Source organism: Mauremys reevesii, linkage group 5 (assembly GCF_016161935.1).
Source record: "Mauremys reevesii isolate NIE-2019 linkage group 5, ASM1616193v1, whole genome shotgun sequence".
Taxonomy (NCBI): domain Eukaryota; kingdom Metazoa; phylum Chordata; order Testudines; family Geoemydidae; genus Mauremys; species Mauremys reevesii.
The window spans coordinates 63,624,993-63,643,160 of NC_052627.1; the positions used below are offsets into that span (position 1 = coordinate 63,624,993).

An 18,168-nucleotide genomic window follows, 5' to 3' on the forward strand; every position below is an offset into this window, starting at 1 on the left:
TACCTGCCGATACGGCGGGTAGTCTGGACGTACCCAGAGACTTGTGTGTCACGTAAGAATCTCTGGTGACTGAAAAGGCATTCACGGCGTTCTAGAGAATTTTGAAATTAACAAAAATTGTCACAATAATGGAAATACTAATTGCATATCAAGTCAATGAAAATGAATTCCTGTTGATCACAGTTAAGGCCCTAACAATTTCACGGCCATGAAAAACGCGTCATGGACCGTGAAATTAAGCCCTTCCCCATGAAATATGATGTCCCCTTCTTCCTAGGAGTGCCCCAGCAAAGGGGGCTACTATCTCCAGCTGGACTGGGGAGGAACAGGACTTGCCCATCCCCTGCATAGCTGCTTGGAGGGAGGGGAAGGGGGCTGGAAGACTAGACCCACCTTCTGGGGCCTCCCCCTGCTTCAGGACATCCTGGGATTGGGCAGTAGCTCCAGAGGTTCCTGCAGTTGGAGACTTGTGGAGTTGGGTCCAATTTTTCCTGTGCTGCTGGGAGCGCCCATGTGTTATCACAAGTATTTCAGGCCAGATTCTTTACCCTTAGCTATACCTGTGCAAGACCATGTCCTTCAAATGTTGTCTCTTTATTGGGGGTGCTTAGGTGTGGCTAAAACCAGAATTTTGTGCTACATGTGTGAATCCTCAGCAGAATTGTTGATTGAGATCAGACAGAATCCAGCTCTCTCTCATGTCTGTGTTGATTCAGCAGTGCTAACAGGAGTGAAAAGGAGTACAGGCTTACTTTTGTTAATAAAGGGATCAGATAGAACTTGATTACACATGAAGTGTAAGACATTAAGAGTCACTTCAGATTACTGTAACCATGCTTTTAACTGGTCCTTCTGAACAGAGTCTTTTTTATATATTGTGTGATATTGTACAGCAGGCATCATTGCAAAACTAAACCCAAAAGGGCTGGCTAAGGTTAGGGATATGAACTTGCCTGCTTTTATGAAATTGTCTCTCATCTTATTACTGTAATATAGGGGTGGGCAAACTCTGGCCCGGGGGCCGCATCTGGCCCCCCAGACATTTTTTAATGCAGCCCTCAAGCTCCCGCCAGGGAGCGGGTCCAGGGCTTGCCCTGCTCCAGTCGGGGAGCGGGGTCCAGGGCTTGCCTCACTCCGCGCGGCTCCCAGAAGCAGCGGCATGTGTCCCCCTCCCTCCCCGCCCCAAGCACCGCCCCTGCAGCTCCCATTGGCCATGCAAGCAGTGTGCAGAGCTGCCTGGCTGTGCCTCCGTGTAGGAGCCGGAGAAGAGAGATGCAGCTGCTTTTGGGAGCTGCTCGAGGTAAGTGCTGCCCGGAACCTGCACCCCTGACCTCCTTCCGTGCCCCAACCTCCTGCTGCAGCCCTGAGCCCGCTTCTGCCCTCTGAACCCCTCGGTCCCAGCCTGGAGCACCCTCCTGCACCCACAACCCCTCATCCCCAGCCCCACTCCAGAGTCCGTACCCCCAGCCGGAGTTGTCCCCCCGCCCCCCCGCATCCTAACCTCCAGTTTTGTGAGCATTCATGGCCCGCCATACAATTTCCATACCTAGATGTGGCCCTCCGGCCAGAAAGTTTGCCCACCCCTGCCTTAATACATCTTTAAATGTCCAAATAAGGACATTGGGTTTATATTAGTTATATATTATACTTTTTTGTTGTTTGGATCCAACTGTCCTGTAGATAGCTTAAGTATAGGATACTGCCACAAAAATACTTTGTAAAACTTAATTTCTTCTGATTAAAAGAACCCAACATGGTTTTAATAGAACTATTACAATGGCTCTGTGGAGTCATTGTGATTTCATTGGATGTATTCAAGGCACATGGTTACATTACAATATTTTCATTATACTGGCTTACTTTATAGATCTTTCATTGATATTATAATAAGCTAGTCTGTTGCCAAAAAAACCCAAGTAATTATAACAGCTCTCTGTACATTATTTATCAGTATACAGACAGCATTGTACAGTAGTTTAACTTAAAGAACCCTAAAGCATTTTTCTGAAGAGCTGCCTTTACTTAGTTTTGTTGTTTTGATGTGTATGACTCAGTGGGCTTTTTTTCTCTTTCAGAACAACTATTGGAATTCATGCATCAGTTGCCTGCTTTTGCCAACATGACAATGTCAGTGAGGAGAGAACTTTGTGCTGTGATGGTATTTGCAGTTGTGGAGAGGGCAGGAACCATAGTACTAAATGATGGGGAAGAGGTCAGTAGAATTTGCTTTGAATCTTCTTTTGTGCAGACGTGAAAAAATCTGAAAACATTTTTTTTTTAAGTTTGGAAATTAATTTCTAGTTGCCCGAAAGTAGCACTAGGAAGTAATTTGTTTGTATGCCTGTTTTGTGTTGTGTTGATTATGGTTTTATTCAGTTCAATTTGCAAATGATTTTTCAGTTTAAACACCCAGATCAATTTACAAGATACATGCAATAGAACTTAGGAAAATGCTCTCAATAAAGGCTATACAAACACATGTATTGTTAATGATCAGAGCTGATTTCAAATGCTTCTTATTTTTGATCTTTCAGTATGATTTAAATAGGTTTTATAATTCCAAGAGTTTATTAAAGGCTAAATATTAGATTCCTTAAGGAGATGGAAGGAATTATAATTTTTCAGGTAAACTAGTTCATCCTCCTCCTTTCTTGTTTTCATAAATAGTTGCTAAAAATAAACTAACTTTTAAAAAATGTATAAGCAATTCTGGGAATAGTGTTTATACAGTACCATGCTAAAATGCTAAGTGAGTAGGTGATTGTTCTTTTCACCTATCCTGCACTGTTCAATTTCTAGCTGGACTCCTGGTCAGTTATATTGAATGGTTCTGTGGAAGTGACATATCCTGATGGAAGAACAGAGATACTGTGCATGGGAAACAGTTTTGGTGTTTCCCCTACCATGGACAAGGAATACATGAAAGGAGTGATGAGAACCAAAGTGGATGACTGCCAGGTAGAGTATTTTACTATGCATGTATTTGCAAAACACAATTATATAAATTATATAGTACTGTCCTTACAACGTACCTGCAATTTAAAAAGTGTTTGTGGCAGAATTCATGTTAAGTTTACCAGGTAGGGTGCAGAGACAGGCCTTGGAATTGTTCTATAGAGTAATTTTAACAGGGATATTTTCTCTCCAATACATTTTATTCAAAAATCAGTTTCCTTCTTTTCTTTCATTTTAAATGCAAGAATGGCTTTGTGCTTAGTTCAGGCGATGTCTTTGAGTACATTTCTAATAGGTTAATTGACAAAGGTGAAATAGAGTATTCTGTTTAGTACTGTGTGCTGGAAATTTGATATTATTTATGAAATGACCTGAAAAAAACTAAATTCATTTTGAATTATATTGGGGCAAAATATAAAGGTAACACATGAGTTCATCAAAGCAATCAATCAGAAGTCTCAAACAAACAATGTCAGAAGACCTATCAAGAAAAGGCAGCATAATTTATCACTACCCTTATGTTTGGTTAATATGATTGCAAATGAAATGTCAGATAAGTGTTTGGTAATTGTTCATAAAAAAAATGATTCCAGTTCAAATTAGAGATTGACATCCCCAGGTAATAAAATGAAATGCACAGCTACTGCATGAATGGATTTATGTGGCCAAAAGCCCAGGAGAAAAACATCTGGGTCTAAAAGGAAAAGGATTTATGGTTCTGTTTGGACCATATGTCAAATTATTTTACTTGCAGTGAATTTCCAGAGAAATGCCAATTGTCCAGTAGACACGGTCTGGTATTTTGACTAGTGTAATGTAAAAGGTGGTTATATCTCAATTATCCAAGTGCATTACTAGTGGTGTTAATGTATTTATATAGCATTTTTGTTGCTGTCTTAAATATAAGTTGAGATTCTTTTGTAAGTGGCATTTTCCCTTAAAATGCTGTATATTAAACAGATAGCTGTCTTATGTTGAAAGGGAATGATCCACGTTGAAATGTAAATGTTTTCATTTAAAAGTACCATATATACTCATTTATAAGCCAAATCTTTTTTAGTAAAAAGGGGAAGCACCAGAGAAGGGGTGAACGGGTATAGAGAGGGAGAGGTGGGACACAGCCCCTCCCGCCCCCAACAGAGGGAGCAAGGAGAGGCAGCACAGGCAGAAGGGAAGAGGCGAGACCAGAGTGTGTCTGCTTCTGGCCACGCTGCTCTCCCCACAGCTTCCGAAGCAGCTGCAGCCGTGCCCCTTGGCCCCACCCCCCAGAGCAGGCTGTGGCTGCGCCATCCAGCCCGCTGGAGCAGCTCCAGCCAGTCCAGAGACATCCTCCCCAGATAAGGTGGGAAGGGATGGTATGGGGAGAGTGAGGGGGTCCCGGGCTAGGGGTGGGGTCATGTTGGGGGTGGTCACAGGGGTTACTCCCCTGACCCGCAGCTCCAACCCCCCCCCCCCCCCCACACACACACCCCAAAACATTTCCCCACCAGTTGCCGTCCCGGCCTGTCAGTGTAAGCAGCTAACGCATCGGGACACTTTGTTTACGTAGATTTACCTCCATGCCTGCGGATGCTCAAGGTAAACAAACCATGTTGGCCCACCAGCGGCTTATCCTGATGGCCCAGGAGCCAAAGTTTGCTAACCCCTCGGTCAGCTTATGAACAGGTTATAAAAATTTTCCATTTTTACTTCTCCATCTTGGGGGGGGGGTCGGCTTATAAACAAACTGGCTTATGATCGAGTATATTTGGTAATTATTTTCTGTGTATCTATGCTACTCATAAATCAGAATGGTAGAATTTTCTTAATGGCTGGCTTAATATATTTATGATTACTCAAAGAACAAAAATGAAAGTTTGCTTACCCATAGCAATAGTGGTACCATAATTATTGATAGGGTTTTCCTTCCGTTGTTCCCTTTTTAAATGGCCTTGAGGAAGAGGAGGAGGAAGAGGTTTCCTTGAGGAAAATTTTGCAAGTGGGATTTACTTTTAATGGCGGACGAAATGCAACTATATGAATTATTCTATGGCGATATTAAATCATCTTGAATCAATGAATCTTGCACTCTCCTGAGGCAAAAATTATAGTGGAATTTATCACACTTGGTTATTCAGCTGTTTACTACAGCAGAGCTCTTGGAAAGACAATTTTGGCCATCCGTGGCCTGAGAAGTTACTTTATCTTCATTAATCATAGAGTACTTGTATTTTAAGTCCAGACAGTTTTTCTGAGGTCTCAGAACACTACCTTTTAATATCTATGCCTGACGATTCTTTCCAGTTTGTCTGCATAGCCCAACAAGATTACTGCCGCATCCTCAATCAAGTGGAAAAAAACATGCAGAAGGTAGAAGAGGAGGGGGAGATTGTTATGGTGAAGGAGCACAGGGAGCTTGATCGCACTGGAACAAGAAAGGGTCACATTGTCATCAAGGTAAAACAAAAACAAACAAACAAAAAAAACCAGATGCTTTCTAGATTTGTATGAGCTCTTCCTTAGTGACCAAAGTCCAGAATTAATTCAGCCATGTACACCTGTACCCCGATATAATGCTGTCCTCAGGAGCCAAAAAATCTTACCGCATTATAGGTGAAACCACGTTACATCGAACTTGCTTTGATCCACCGGAGTGCGCAGCCTCCGCCCCCCCACCCCCACCCCAGAGCGCTGCTTTACCGCGTTATATCCAAATTCGTGTTATATCGGGTCACATTATATCGGAGTAGAGGTGTATTTGAAATATAAGTTTTCCAAAGATTCTTAAATAAAAGAGCTAAAAAGCTATTCAAAATTAAACACACAAAAAATTGCTGTTGTTTCAGGGTTCTTTGATTGTTTTAATTTAGTAAAGTTTATCAATCTCTTTATTACAATGGTCAAGCTATTTTTTATTGTTTAACACATTGGTGACTAGACAGGTTTAATGATACTATTATGTGTAGTGTACCATCAAGATGTTAGATGAAAATAAAAAAGCATTCATGCTAGTTAATAATTAAGCTTTTATTTGTTATAGGGAACATCAGAAAGGTTAACAATGCATTTGGTGGAAGAGCACTCAGTGGTGGATCCAACGTTTATTGAGGATTTCCTTTTGACCTACAGGACCTTTCTTTCCAGCCCAATGGAAGTGGGCAAGAAATTGTTGGAGTGGTTCAATGACCCTAGCCTCAGGGATAAGGTTGAAAAGATAACTACTTAAAACTTACAATTGTGAATTAACGTGTATTTAAATACAAAGTTTTATTTATGTCTTTAAACCAGGATAGCTAGATTTCGTTGAACAACCAGCTAATAGTATATGAAAAAATGTTAGTTGTAGAAAATGTATGCTAAATCAGGCGAATAGTTATTAAAAACGTGTAAGGCACTACCGTTAAACACTAAAGGGGGAGCGGGGGAGGTATTTTATCATTCATGTACCCATACTTCAGTCAACTCTGTATATTAAATAATTGGTTGTAGAAGTATCAATCCTTTTAAAAAGTCATCAGTATTTCAGTAGACTTTAGTCATAGAATCATAGAAGATTAGGGTTGGAAGAGACCTCAGGAGGTCATCTAGTCCAACCCCATGCTCAAAGCAGGACCAGCACCAACTAAATCATCCCAGCCAGGACTTTGTCAAGCCGGGCCTTAAAAACCTCTAAGGATCACCTCCCTAAGTAGCCCATTCCAGGGCTTCACCGCCCTCCGAGTGAAATAGTGTTTCCTAATATTCAACCTAGACTCCCCCACTGCAACTTGAGACCGTTGTTCCTTGTTCTGTCACCTGCCACCACTGAGAAGAGCTGAGCTCCATCCTCTTTGGAACCCCCCTTCCGGTAGTTGAAGGCTGCTATCAAATCCCCCCCCACTCCACTCTTCTGCAGACTAAACAAGCCCAGTTCCCTCAGCCTCTCATAAGTCACGTGCCCCAGCCCCCGATCACTTTCGTTGCCCTCTGCTGGACTCTCTCCATTTGTCCACATCCTTTCTGTAGTAGGGGTCTCAAAACTGGACACAATACTCCAGATGTGGCCTCACCAGTGTCGAATAGAGGTGAATAATCACTTCCCTCGATCTGCTGGCAGTGCTCCTACTAATGCATCCCAATATGCCATTAGCCTTCTTGGCAAGAAGGGCACACTGCTAACTCATATCCAGCTTCTCATCCACTGTAATTCCCAGTTCCTTTTCTGCAGAACTGCTGCTTAACCAATCGGTTCCCAGCCTGTAGCAGTGCATGGGATTCTTCCGTCCTAAGGGCAGAACTATGCATTTGTCCTAGTTGAACCATCAGGTTTCTTTTGGCCCAATTCTCCAATTTGTCTAGGTTACCCTGAACCCTATCCCTACCCTCCAGCATATCTACCTCTCCCCCCATTTTAGTGTCATCCGCGAACTTGCTGAGGGTGCAATCTATCCCATCGTCCAGATCATTAATAAAGATGTTGAAGAAAACTGGCCCCAAGACCAACCCCTGGGGGGCAGTCCAATATAGATCTGTGGTAACTTAGGGCCTAAATCTATGGCAGGAAATATTTCCTTGTTTTCTGTGCACAATAATGGTTTAATGCAATTTGGCAAACGCTTTCTCCTAACAATTTTGTTAAATATAAATAAAAGCAGAAGGACACCAGGCTTGATTCTCCCTTCACTTCCCATGGTGAAAATTAGGGTAGCTCCATTGAAATCAAGAGTATAAAATTGGAGTAAGAGGAGAATCAGGTCCACCATATCCAATTTTATATGGGGCAGATAACACTGTCTGCAGTTAAGTTTGCCCAGCACTTCACTTTATAAAATCCTGTTTTCAGTTGCTTATAGTTTTGCCAAACTTTAACTGTTTGGGTGAAATTGCATATGCCAGATATTAGCCTCAGGCTAATTTTTATTTTTTATTTATTTTAGGGGAGGTTGTGGGGGTAAGTGGGGGAGGAAAAATTTCAACTAAAACAGTTCAGTTGTTTCTGTAAATGAGATTAGAGAAAATACATTGTTTGTCCATGTTAAAAAATTAGGATGAACTTTTCTTTAAGAAAGTGTAGTCCTTCCCCTCCCCCCCAAACTTTAGATCAGGGACTTGAAATTTGCCATGAAATTTCATTTGCCTTCATGTGACAGATGTGGCATTTGCTGTCCCATGAAAATCCACCCCAGAATTTTAGTATGGATTTGCTTGAGCTCCAATGCCACATTCCCAGAAGATTCCCTCTGCACTGAATGAGCTCCAGGCCAGGGCTGAGCAGGACTTTTTCTGCAGTTGGCACCAGAATTGAAAACAATGAACCCATCTCTTCTGGGTGCTCAGTAACTACCACCTACTGAAGCCCAGACAGTGTGGAGGATGAAGGTCCTCTATTCAAATGCAGAGGGGGCAAGAGCCAGACCTGTACAGAGAGGAGCAAAAGTGAGCAGACTAGGACAGGGACACCTGGGAGTTAGGGCAGACTGAGCCTGGACACATGAAGAGAGGAGATGGAAAATGGAACTGGGAATTGGGCTAAGGAGACTGGGAGCCAGTTGGGGAGAGAGGTACAAGGGGGCTGAATTAAGGTTGCACAAAACAATCTTTGCTAACTTGTGGGTGCTTGACTTTGCAACCTTAACGTTCTTTGACTATACCAGGGTTAAAAAAAGAATTAGATGAGCCAGGGTGAGTAGGAATGATGTCCCTAGCCTCTGTTTGCCAGAAGCTGGGAATGAGCGACAGGGGATGGATCACTTGATGATTACCTGTTCTCTTCATTCCTTCTGGGGCACCTGGCATTGGCCACTGTCAGAAGACAGGATACTGGGTTAGATTGGTCTTTGGTCTGACCCAATATGGCTGTTCTTATGTTATGTTCTTCAAACATAGGGATTTTTTAATGTGTAATATACCCCTTTTGTCCATTAGTAGACAGCTCTTTTCAGTGCAATGTCTATTTTGTCAGTAACTTACAACATCCACTGTGATGTCTATATTGAGATTGCCATTATAGTATATTTCAATACTAGTTCCTCCTCTGTCCCAAACCTACACTTACATGTCTTGTCCCTCTTCGTTCCCCACTTTTTCTTTCCATCTCATTCTGTTGCCTCCTCTATATTTATTGAAGGGAAAAAACATTGTTATATAATTGTTTTTAATGTGCATTGTCTTACATACTTATCCCCCTAATCTGTAACCATACATATTGTCATTTAAATTTATTCTAATAAATACATTGAAACCCTTTAATAAAAGGTCCTTGTTATACTCTGCATAATAACATTTTCATAAAAAAATCAACTTTGATACTGGAAACTTATCCTTTCTTGTCCAATAATAGTTTAGCATACTACTGTTTAGTATTATGAAAGCAATATAAAATTTCTCCCCATCTAACCTCATTCAACACAGATCAAAAAAAGCTTTAAGTAGCCATTTAAAATATAAAAAACATTTAATGAAATAAGTAGAGTATAACTCTTCTCCCCTCCCAAAATAAATTAAAGAAAAAATAAATTAAAACATCCAGTTTATGCTGACCTGAAGCTGCTGTATTAATCTCTTCAAATGTGAGATTAAATAATGGCTTACATTGCAGTAAGAGTAGCTCAAATTTTGAACAGGGAGGTGGGGAAGATTGAAAAAAAAATGTAGTTCCAAGCCTTAGAATAGAACTAGGAATTTTGTGTAAATGGCCCATTCTGCAGTGATTCTTGAATAGGAAAGTAATTCCATGAAATCATGGAGCACCACAGGCGCTGATTATACTTCAGTGTCAGAAAGGAAAGCTGTGAAATATTCAGCTCAACAGATCCTCCTTCTCTCTCCGACTCTGCCACTAAAATTTAGATTAGTGTTCTAAAAGATCTTGTAAAGCAGTTTCTTTTGTGCTTTTGTACAATAGTTTTCAAATAAAAAAAATAAACCTTAGTATCTGTGGCTACTTGTATTTACAACATAGAAATGCCAAGTTTTGTTCAGTTAAAACAGTGAATTATATGTCCATAAAATTTCTAAAAGATTTAACCCAGCTGTAAGTGTTACTTGTTTTAAAAATAAATCTGAAAAGCATGGCTGTGGATTGCTAAGGTTACCATCCTGTCCTTATCCAACATCGTTTGCTTAGGAACTGCAGCACACATGTGCAATTATCTCATTGTTAGAACCCCTAAAATAGTTAGGCTAAAATAGTTAATTAGTCTCAGTGTTATGAATTTGAGCTATTATGGTAAATTTGCTTGCTTTTGTAGATAAGTAGGAATCTACTTGAGGACTCTGAGAGTCCTTAACACAATAGACCATACAGCTCCAATTCATGTCAAGGCCTATTTGTAGATGCTTTAATCTCAGATCATTGACACAAATGTGGCTTTGGTATTGTGTGAGTACATGCAAGTGGCAGTTGTATTGTCTTCACATGATTAAAATCTACACAAGTTTTTTTTTAATGAAAAGCGGCTATTGGTGATGCTTAGTAGTTTTTTTTTTCAGTAACTCACTTTGCCAACATGGCAGAAGTAATAGTGTCATCATTTTGGGTTACTGTTTTGCATTTTAAGAACATAAAATACGTTGATTGAACCAAATCTGGTTTTAAATCAATGGGGAAAAATGTTGCTGACTGAAACTTCATAGGTCAAGTTGCAGGCTAGAGTAAAAGTTTACAGGTAGTTGTATTGTACTTGAATTCCTGACATGTTTAGCTATTGTGGTGCTGCCATAAAGGAGTCTTTTCTGTAGTATAGTCTTAAATTGTAGTTTTAAAATATGGGAAGTCGGAAAGATAAAGTAAGAAAGCAACCCAGCCCCTGTTGCAAAGATGACAATTAAGAATAAATTAATTCACTAGTAAAGCTAATTTATCTCTTCTGCCTTTTGTAAAGACCTATTTTACACACTCTTACAAAACTCCTTATGAAGTTAATTGGCTTTTTTGTCTAAAGGCTAGAGAATAAAATACTGAATGATTTAAAATAGAGTAATTCCTTCCTTATGGAAGTTACCATTCTCTTAAAATGAAAGAAATTTATAGCGCATTGATAAACCACTGCCACAACAACACATACATAGAAAGGCTTTAGCACCAATTCTCGTTTGTATACTTGTCATGAATTGCAGTGAACTAAGTAAATGCAGACTTAAATTTTCTACCCTCTGACAAGTTTGATGTAACCAACATTTAACGTTTTGAACAACTGTGAACTTTCCAAGCACAGTTTTATGTCTTTACTCATTTTACGTCTCCTTGGTGACCTGCTCCACTTTTGCTCAAGTGGAGTTGGCCTTGAGCAAAATTTTCAGTTTTCACAACTAAAATACATGGAAACTGGAAAATAACCTGTTTAAAAGCTTTAGAAATAGAATTGTTCTCTGAGTGTGTACCAGGATAAAGTTTTATATTATTAATTGACTTACAGGTTACACGGGTAGTATTATTGTGGGTGAACAATCACTTCAATGATTTTGAAGGAGATCCTGCTATGACTCGATTTCTAGAGGAATTTGAGAACAATTTGGAAAGAGAGGTAAGAATAATGGGGTTTTGAAAGGAAAAGAATTTGGGAAGGAGAAGTATTCAGGCTATTGTGTATATATATGTCATTATTATGTTACTTTTTTCCCCCCTTGCAGAAAATGGGTGGACATCTGAGGCTATTAAATATTGCATGTGCTGCTAAAGCTAAACGAAGATTGATAACATTAACAAAGCCATCTCGAGAAGCTCCTTTGCCTTTTATCTTGCTGGGAGGGTCAGAAAAGGGATTTGGAATCTTTGTTGACAGTGTGGATTTAGGTAGCAAAGCCACAGAAGCAGGCTTGAAACGTGGTGACCAGGTACATAATTTTAACGTTTATTAAGTGTATACTTGAAATTTCAATGTCTTTGATTGAGCTATTTTATTCCTTTTTTTCCCCATGAGTGCTGTCTATAGAGCTACAATGTAACTTGCTGCATACATCTTTGTACATTGAGCCAGAGATTCTCATGTTTCTGTTTGTCATTAAATAAAAATAGTAAATTGTCGTCTTTACATTTTTTTAGATACTGGAGGTGAATGGTCAAAACTTTGAAAACATTCAGCTGTCAAAAGCCATGGAAATTCTTAGAAATAATACTCATTTATCTATCACTGTGAAAACCAACTTATTTGGTAGGTTTGAGTGCATCTTTTACTTTTTGTTTTACTCTAGTAATCCTATATTCAATCTTTCAGATTAAGTTTTTAGTTTTGTTTGAGTGTTATCTACACATAATTTGTGGAAGTAATTTATAACAAAGAAAGAAAAAATAGTAATTAAAGCATTTGAGTTAGGGATGGGAAGACCACAAAAAGATTTTTAGGTCCCCAAAGCATTTTATAACACAATTTAAAAAAAAAATTATCTTTAGTGGAAATTGCTGAGAGAAAACACAACTAATTTTTAGATTAATTTACATTACAGTTGTAAAAAATGCAAATTATCTCACATATGAAGAGGTTATACTCTCACTTTCTGAGTTTTTAAGGCCATCAGGAACCATTGTAATCCTCTAAACTGACCTCCTAACATATGTATATACATAAACATTGCTCTGGATATGGACCTCTCTTGGAACTTAGATGATCTGTCTTCATTTCATTTGTCTTTTCCTTCTCTTTTTGTATTTGGCTTGGCTCACATTCTTTCAGTCCTCACCCAAAGTAAATGCAGTCTAGCCAGTTGAGCGTACCTCACTCATTTCCCCCACTTGCAAATCCCAGTCGCAAACATCTACCGTCTAGTGGTACATGGATATCATCTCTCACTTCCATCAGAAATTAATAATTTAGAGTCTGATCCTTACGACTGAGTGCATTGATTTCAATAGGACTATTTTTGGGATTCAGCACTATACCCAGCAGTAAGCCCTTGTAGGACCAGGCTCCTTTACTTGTATGCTTCTATTTTATTATGACAGAGGATAGATATTCGTTTCAGATTTTTAAAATGAGTATGTAAACATTTTTACATTAAAATTAAGTCTGTTTTTTAAATTATTGATAGAATTTGCTGAACAGACTTTTCTATAATGTTTAACAGTAGATTGGCAAGGTGTTTTATATTTTTCTTTTTATTTTAAAATACACTGTTTATCATTTTTCTTCCTGTGCAGTTTTTAAAGAACTTCTAACAAGATTGTCAGAGGATAAAAGAAATGGTGCTCCCCATCTACCTAAAATTGGTGATATTAAAAAGGCCAGTCGTTACTCCATCCCAGATCTTGCTGTTGATGTGGAGCAGGTGATAGGACTAGAAAAAGTAAACAAGAAAAGTAAAGCCAACACTGTTGGAGGGAGAAACAAACTAAAGAAGATACTTGACAAAACTCGAATCAGTATCCTGCCTCAGAAACCATACAAGTGAGCATTTCTTAATCTCTTCTAAAATGTTTTTTAAAAATTGTTGAATTGTTGGAACTTTTGATATAGAAGGATATAGATCTGTTGAGACAAAAATGTTAAATTTGCAAAATGTAGGTGGTTCTTTTCGCTATGAACTGTGCCCGCTTTACTAAGATATTTGGGTTGGTTACTCTTCCTTTTGGAAAACTACCTGCCCATTTTCTGTATGTCCCCATCACCTTAGGTATCAGAATGCTAATACTATATAAGCATACAAGCTTATATGACTGTTCTCCATCCCTTCCTCCTAAACACTGTTGTGGTGTGTGCTTGATATTTCTTCTATGTACTCCTTTTCTTCTGTCTCCTTAGCCACATTGAGTTACTTCCTGAGTTACTCTCAGGAAAAGCAGTTGCAAAAATGTGGCAAACATCTTGCTTGCAACGTAGCAGATTTGGTCTGAGGTTTGGTGGAATGGAGTTTCACAGTTGTGGGCAAACCCAGGGTTGAGAAGGTACAATTCTCCTATCAATATTCGCAGCTATTACACATGCTGGCATCAGGAATGGTGATGTTAAGTTTCTGTTCTCATCAGTGCACTGCAGGTTTGAAAAATTGTTTTACATCAGTTAGAATTTTCTGCTAAGTTGAATATTAACAAGGCAGTATCTTATGGAGCTAAATTTGTTTTTAGAGAGAATAGGTGGGCAAACAAATTGTGTTTGCAGTTGACTCATAGCAGCTGTAAAAGTTGTGGATTTCTCCAACCCATTGGCCTAATGTGATCTGCACACTTCCATGTGAGAGACCAAATTACCATCCCCAAACCAAATTTTCAACCCAGGTACTTCAGTGGAGCTGGACATGATTACACAAAGACTAAATTTGGTCCCCCAGACTCTCTTGCCATAGGCTGACATGAGGCCTTTTAGAAATGGTGTGTTTAGACTCTAGATAGAAGGAATGTATTGTGCTGATAAACAACTGTGTGTTTGACCAATTGAGGAATGAGTTGGACATTGTTTTATGGGAGTTTCTTCCAATTTTTCTCAGTAGAAGTCTGGGGAGCCTAATGGTGACACTTGAAGATAGGGAGTAGGAAGATGAGAACAATGAAACACCAACCCTCCACATCTCCAGCCAAGGAGCTTTTGTGGGGTCCCAGTTGAATAGATGATCCAGTGGAACCAGTACTTCCTATTGTAGAACCTCTTTTCTCTTCTGTATCCCATAAGAAGGCTGTGCTTCTGCCCACAGTAATGGAGAGGATAATTGGGGCTCAGATTTTTTTACTTCAGTAGTAATAACTGAGACCAGAACTGCCTCAAATGATGTTTAGGTATTAAAATCTAACAAACACTATGTAATTAGTGAAGATGCTATTGGCAGCAAGGGAAGAGAGAACAAAATTATTTGCTTTATAAATAAACATAAATTATAAAATGCAAATAGTGTATAATTTTAAAATGAATTTGTCTTGAAAATGGAGGTAGGCCACTGAAATTAAGGTTTCAGATATTTTAAAAGCAATGTGTGCTGTTGAAGTAATGCTTGGTTTTAATCTTTTGCAATGATTTAGTTCATGGTCTTTTATTGTGTTCACCCTTCCAGTCCCTGTGTTAAAATAAGATTTACAGTAGAAATTAGCATCTCTGATTCCTGTGGATGAAATGGAATGTGTAAATCCTTATAAAAAGAGCCTCATTTAATATTATCCGATTCTTAACTATTTCTCATTCTCTATATAACCATTCTTGCATATTTGTGCCCCTTAGTTCTCTGATGAACCAGACACATCATTCGCTGGAGTTTGTACTGTTCTCTATTAATCTTACTGATTGCATCAAATTCATTTCTCTTAGTCTGTCACTTATTTTTTCTTTCTCCATTTTTTTTCTTCCTCCTTGCGCTTTGCTAATTCCTGTGTAGGGGACTGTTTGGGTAAGAGTCAGAAAAACAACACAGTTGATCTAAAATCCTTTCCCCTTTGCTAGCCTTAATCCCTGTGTTATGTTTAGCGATGTATGTTCCCAAAACCCACTGACATTTCAATTCTTTGTTAATGTGTGATCTCCACATAGGGTTGGGTAGGTATAGCCTTTCCAGCATGTATATTCTCCACTTCCTGAAGCCTCTAGTTTAGATATCTTCATAAGTAACAGCATTTCACTGTCATTGGGCACTTAAAGAATTTTCATTTGCTAATTTTGAAAACCACAAATAAAAAGGACTGAAGCATTTCATTTGCCTATGTTAATTAAATGGTAAATTACTATTTAAAGGTAGGAAGGTATATATTTAAAGACCTCTTTATCTTCTTTGCTATCCAAGCAAGAAATGTGCACTCTTCTAATTGCTGTGTCTTGTTATATTAATAGTATCTCAGTGCAAAATAAAGGAATATATAAAGTAATGGGAATCCATTTGCTTTTTCCCTTCAAGCCTCCTTCCCAATACCACACCCAAATAAAATACTTTGCACAACAGTGAGGAAAGTATGTTGTTGTGGCACCCAGGATCTTGCAATATTGCCATTTTTAAGTGTGATTTTCCTGGTTTTTACTTACTGTTTATAACAGTTCAAATCTCAGAAGTTTTGATGTAGTTTAAAAAAAAATCAGTTTAGGCTCTATATAAGAAAGTAAGTGAATATTTTTGCTCATATATAACCTTTCATATGAGACTCTTTAGAAATATTACCTATTTAATCCTGACAATACCATAGTTAAGAACAACGGCCACCAAAGAGAAGCCATATCTGGTATGGAATACAGTATCTGTTTAACATTATACAGTAAAACTAAACAGTTTGACAGGAAGTAAAAATAAATGCAGTATCTCATTGAAACTGCAAGAGGCATTTAGTCAGGCAAAGTGTCATTACCTCAGCATGAATGTAGCCAAAACATTGATGTTAACACCTCGACTCTTATGAAAAATACTGCGGGAAGTTATCACCAGAAGTGATTGTGTTCTTGGGTTTTGCACTTGAAAGAAGACAGCACATCCAGCACCACAGATGTGTGATGATAACCTACCAAATATTGTTGAGTGGTGGTTTAGAGGAAAGAGTGTTATCTACTGAACTACTATCACCACTTTTCACAGCACTCTAGGCTTTGTGTGGAGGTCTCTCATCAAAATACTGATTTGGCCATAAGAAAGTGGGGCTTGCGTGCACTGGGCAAAACACTTGTACTTGAGCACAAAATGACATGGCTAAATGTGCTATGGCAACTCTAAATGAAAATGTAAGTAATAGATAAGAGTCAAATGCTTCCTATGGTATCCATGTAGATTTTCTGTTTGACTGTTGATGAATTGGCCAAGATTTTAAAAAATGAGTGCCGGAGGTACTTTAATTTAGTGGCCTAATTTTCAAAGGTGTATTGGGCATCCAGCAGTTCTGACTTATTTATTTAGGAGTCTAATGTTAGGCATTCACTATTGAAAACCTTGGCCTTTGGTTGTTAAATTTTAAAAATATTTCCATCTGCTGAAACAGTTGTCATTAAACATTCAAAGTTTGCCCACAAAAATGTTGTATTTGAAGTTCTCAGCTACATCCCTGTATGTAAACTCAAGAGCTTGGCTCCTCATCAAGAGCACATTACCCTGGCTTCTACACCCTCCAGTGCTTCCAATTTGTTTCCATTGCCAATTAAGATCATCTTCCTGCACTCAAAGCCATCAATAGTACCCATCATTAGATGATATCTCTCCATCTATGACCTGTTAACACTGTTGTGCTCTTCTGGAATAATGCAGTTCACAAAAAATAAAGTGCTTAAGAGCTGGAGAAATATTGTTCTGGGATGAGGGGATCTTTTTTGGAATAAGTTACAAGAGAAGATTAGACTGAGCCAAAGTCTGATTAGTTTCAAAAGTGCACTGCATGGTACTCCTTGTTAATAAATCTTCCCCACCCTGAATAAAGTGCTGAGATAACAAAACTAGCCATTTTCCCAGAAGTAGGAAGGGCAAAGAGCAGAATCCTCATTGGTTATTGGTAAGCAGATCTAATTTTATTGTTATATAGCACTTGGATACTATGGCTAAATGTACCATAGCGGAAACTATAAGATAGCTACTTCTTTTTGAGGACCGTTAATTTTTAAATGGCAAATACTGTAGCCATAACTAAAGCTTTGAATATTTAAGTTTTGAAATTTCTTATTTTCTCATTACTCCTTGGCACAGTGACATTGGAATTGGCCAGTCGCAGGATGACAGCATTGTAGGATTGAGGCAGACCAAACACATTCCTCCTGCTTTACCTGTCAGTGGAACCCTGTCATCCAGTAATCCAGATTTATTGCAGTCACATCACCGCATCTTAGATTTCAATAGTACTCCAGGTGAGCATCAATTATTTTTACTCTTACCTCTAATTTTCCTCTAGTCACGCTTTACGTTTAGGTACTTGTTGTTCTGGATCTACCCATCAATTTATATTTACATATGTTTTAACCTATAGACTGATCATGTATTGTATTAATATACAGTTCTTTCTTGTGTCATTGCTCCAGTTTATTTTAACTCCAGGCAAATATGTTTATATTTTTGTTCTATGAGGAATGTATTGTCTCTATATATAATTTACCAGTGTGTGTGTGTATATATATATTTTTACCAGTGTAAACTTCAGGTACATGGTATTCTAATTTGTCTTCTAGCTACACAAACATAGCCGGTAGGCAGTAATTTGTACAAGGCTGCAGTAAGCTAAAATATCACACACAAACCATATACTAAAGTAGACTATAATAAATTCATTAAAGAGGAAAGATGGTCTTGAAGTTAGCATTGGGATTCCAGAGATTTATGGTTCAATTCCTGTTTCTGACACAGACTTTCTTGGGCAAGTCATTTCGTATCTCTCTGCCTCAC

General features: G+C 38.6%; 1 protein-coding gene across 12 annotated transcripts in view; it reads left to right on the forward strand.

Annotated features, from left to right (window-relative positions):
• Positions 1–18,168, forward strand: part of RAPGEF2 (Rap guanine nucleotide exchange factor 2) — a 292,166-nt gene that overhangs the window by 245,421 nt on the left and 28,577 nt on the right. For all 12 annotated transcript variants that reach the window (XM_039539178.1, XM_039539187.1, XM_039539181.1 and 9 more), the window contains 9 exons: positions 2,076–2,212; positions 2,800–2,958; positions 5,239–5,391; positions 5,975–6,139; positions 11,331–11,438; positions 11,545–11,748; positions 11,957–12,065; positions 13,049–13,295; positions 17,479–17,636. In XM_039539178.1, coding sequence (XP_039395112.1) covers positions 2,076–2,212; positions 2,800–2,958; positions 5,239–5,391; positions 5,975–6,139; positions 11,331–11,438; positions 11,545–11,748; positions 11,957–12,065; positions 13,049–13,295; positions 17,479–17,636 — 1,440 coding nt within the window. The remainder of the gene's footprint in view (positions 1–2,075; positions 2,213–2,799; positions 2,959–5,238; positions 5,392–5,974; positions 6,140–11,330; positions 11,439–11,544; positions 11,749–11,956; positions 12,066–13,048; positions 13,296–17,478; positions 17,637–18,168) is intronic.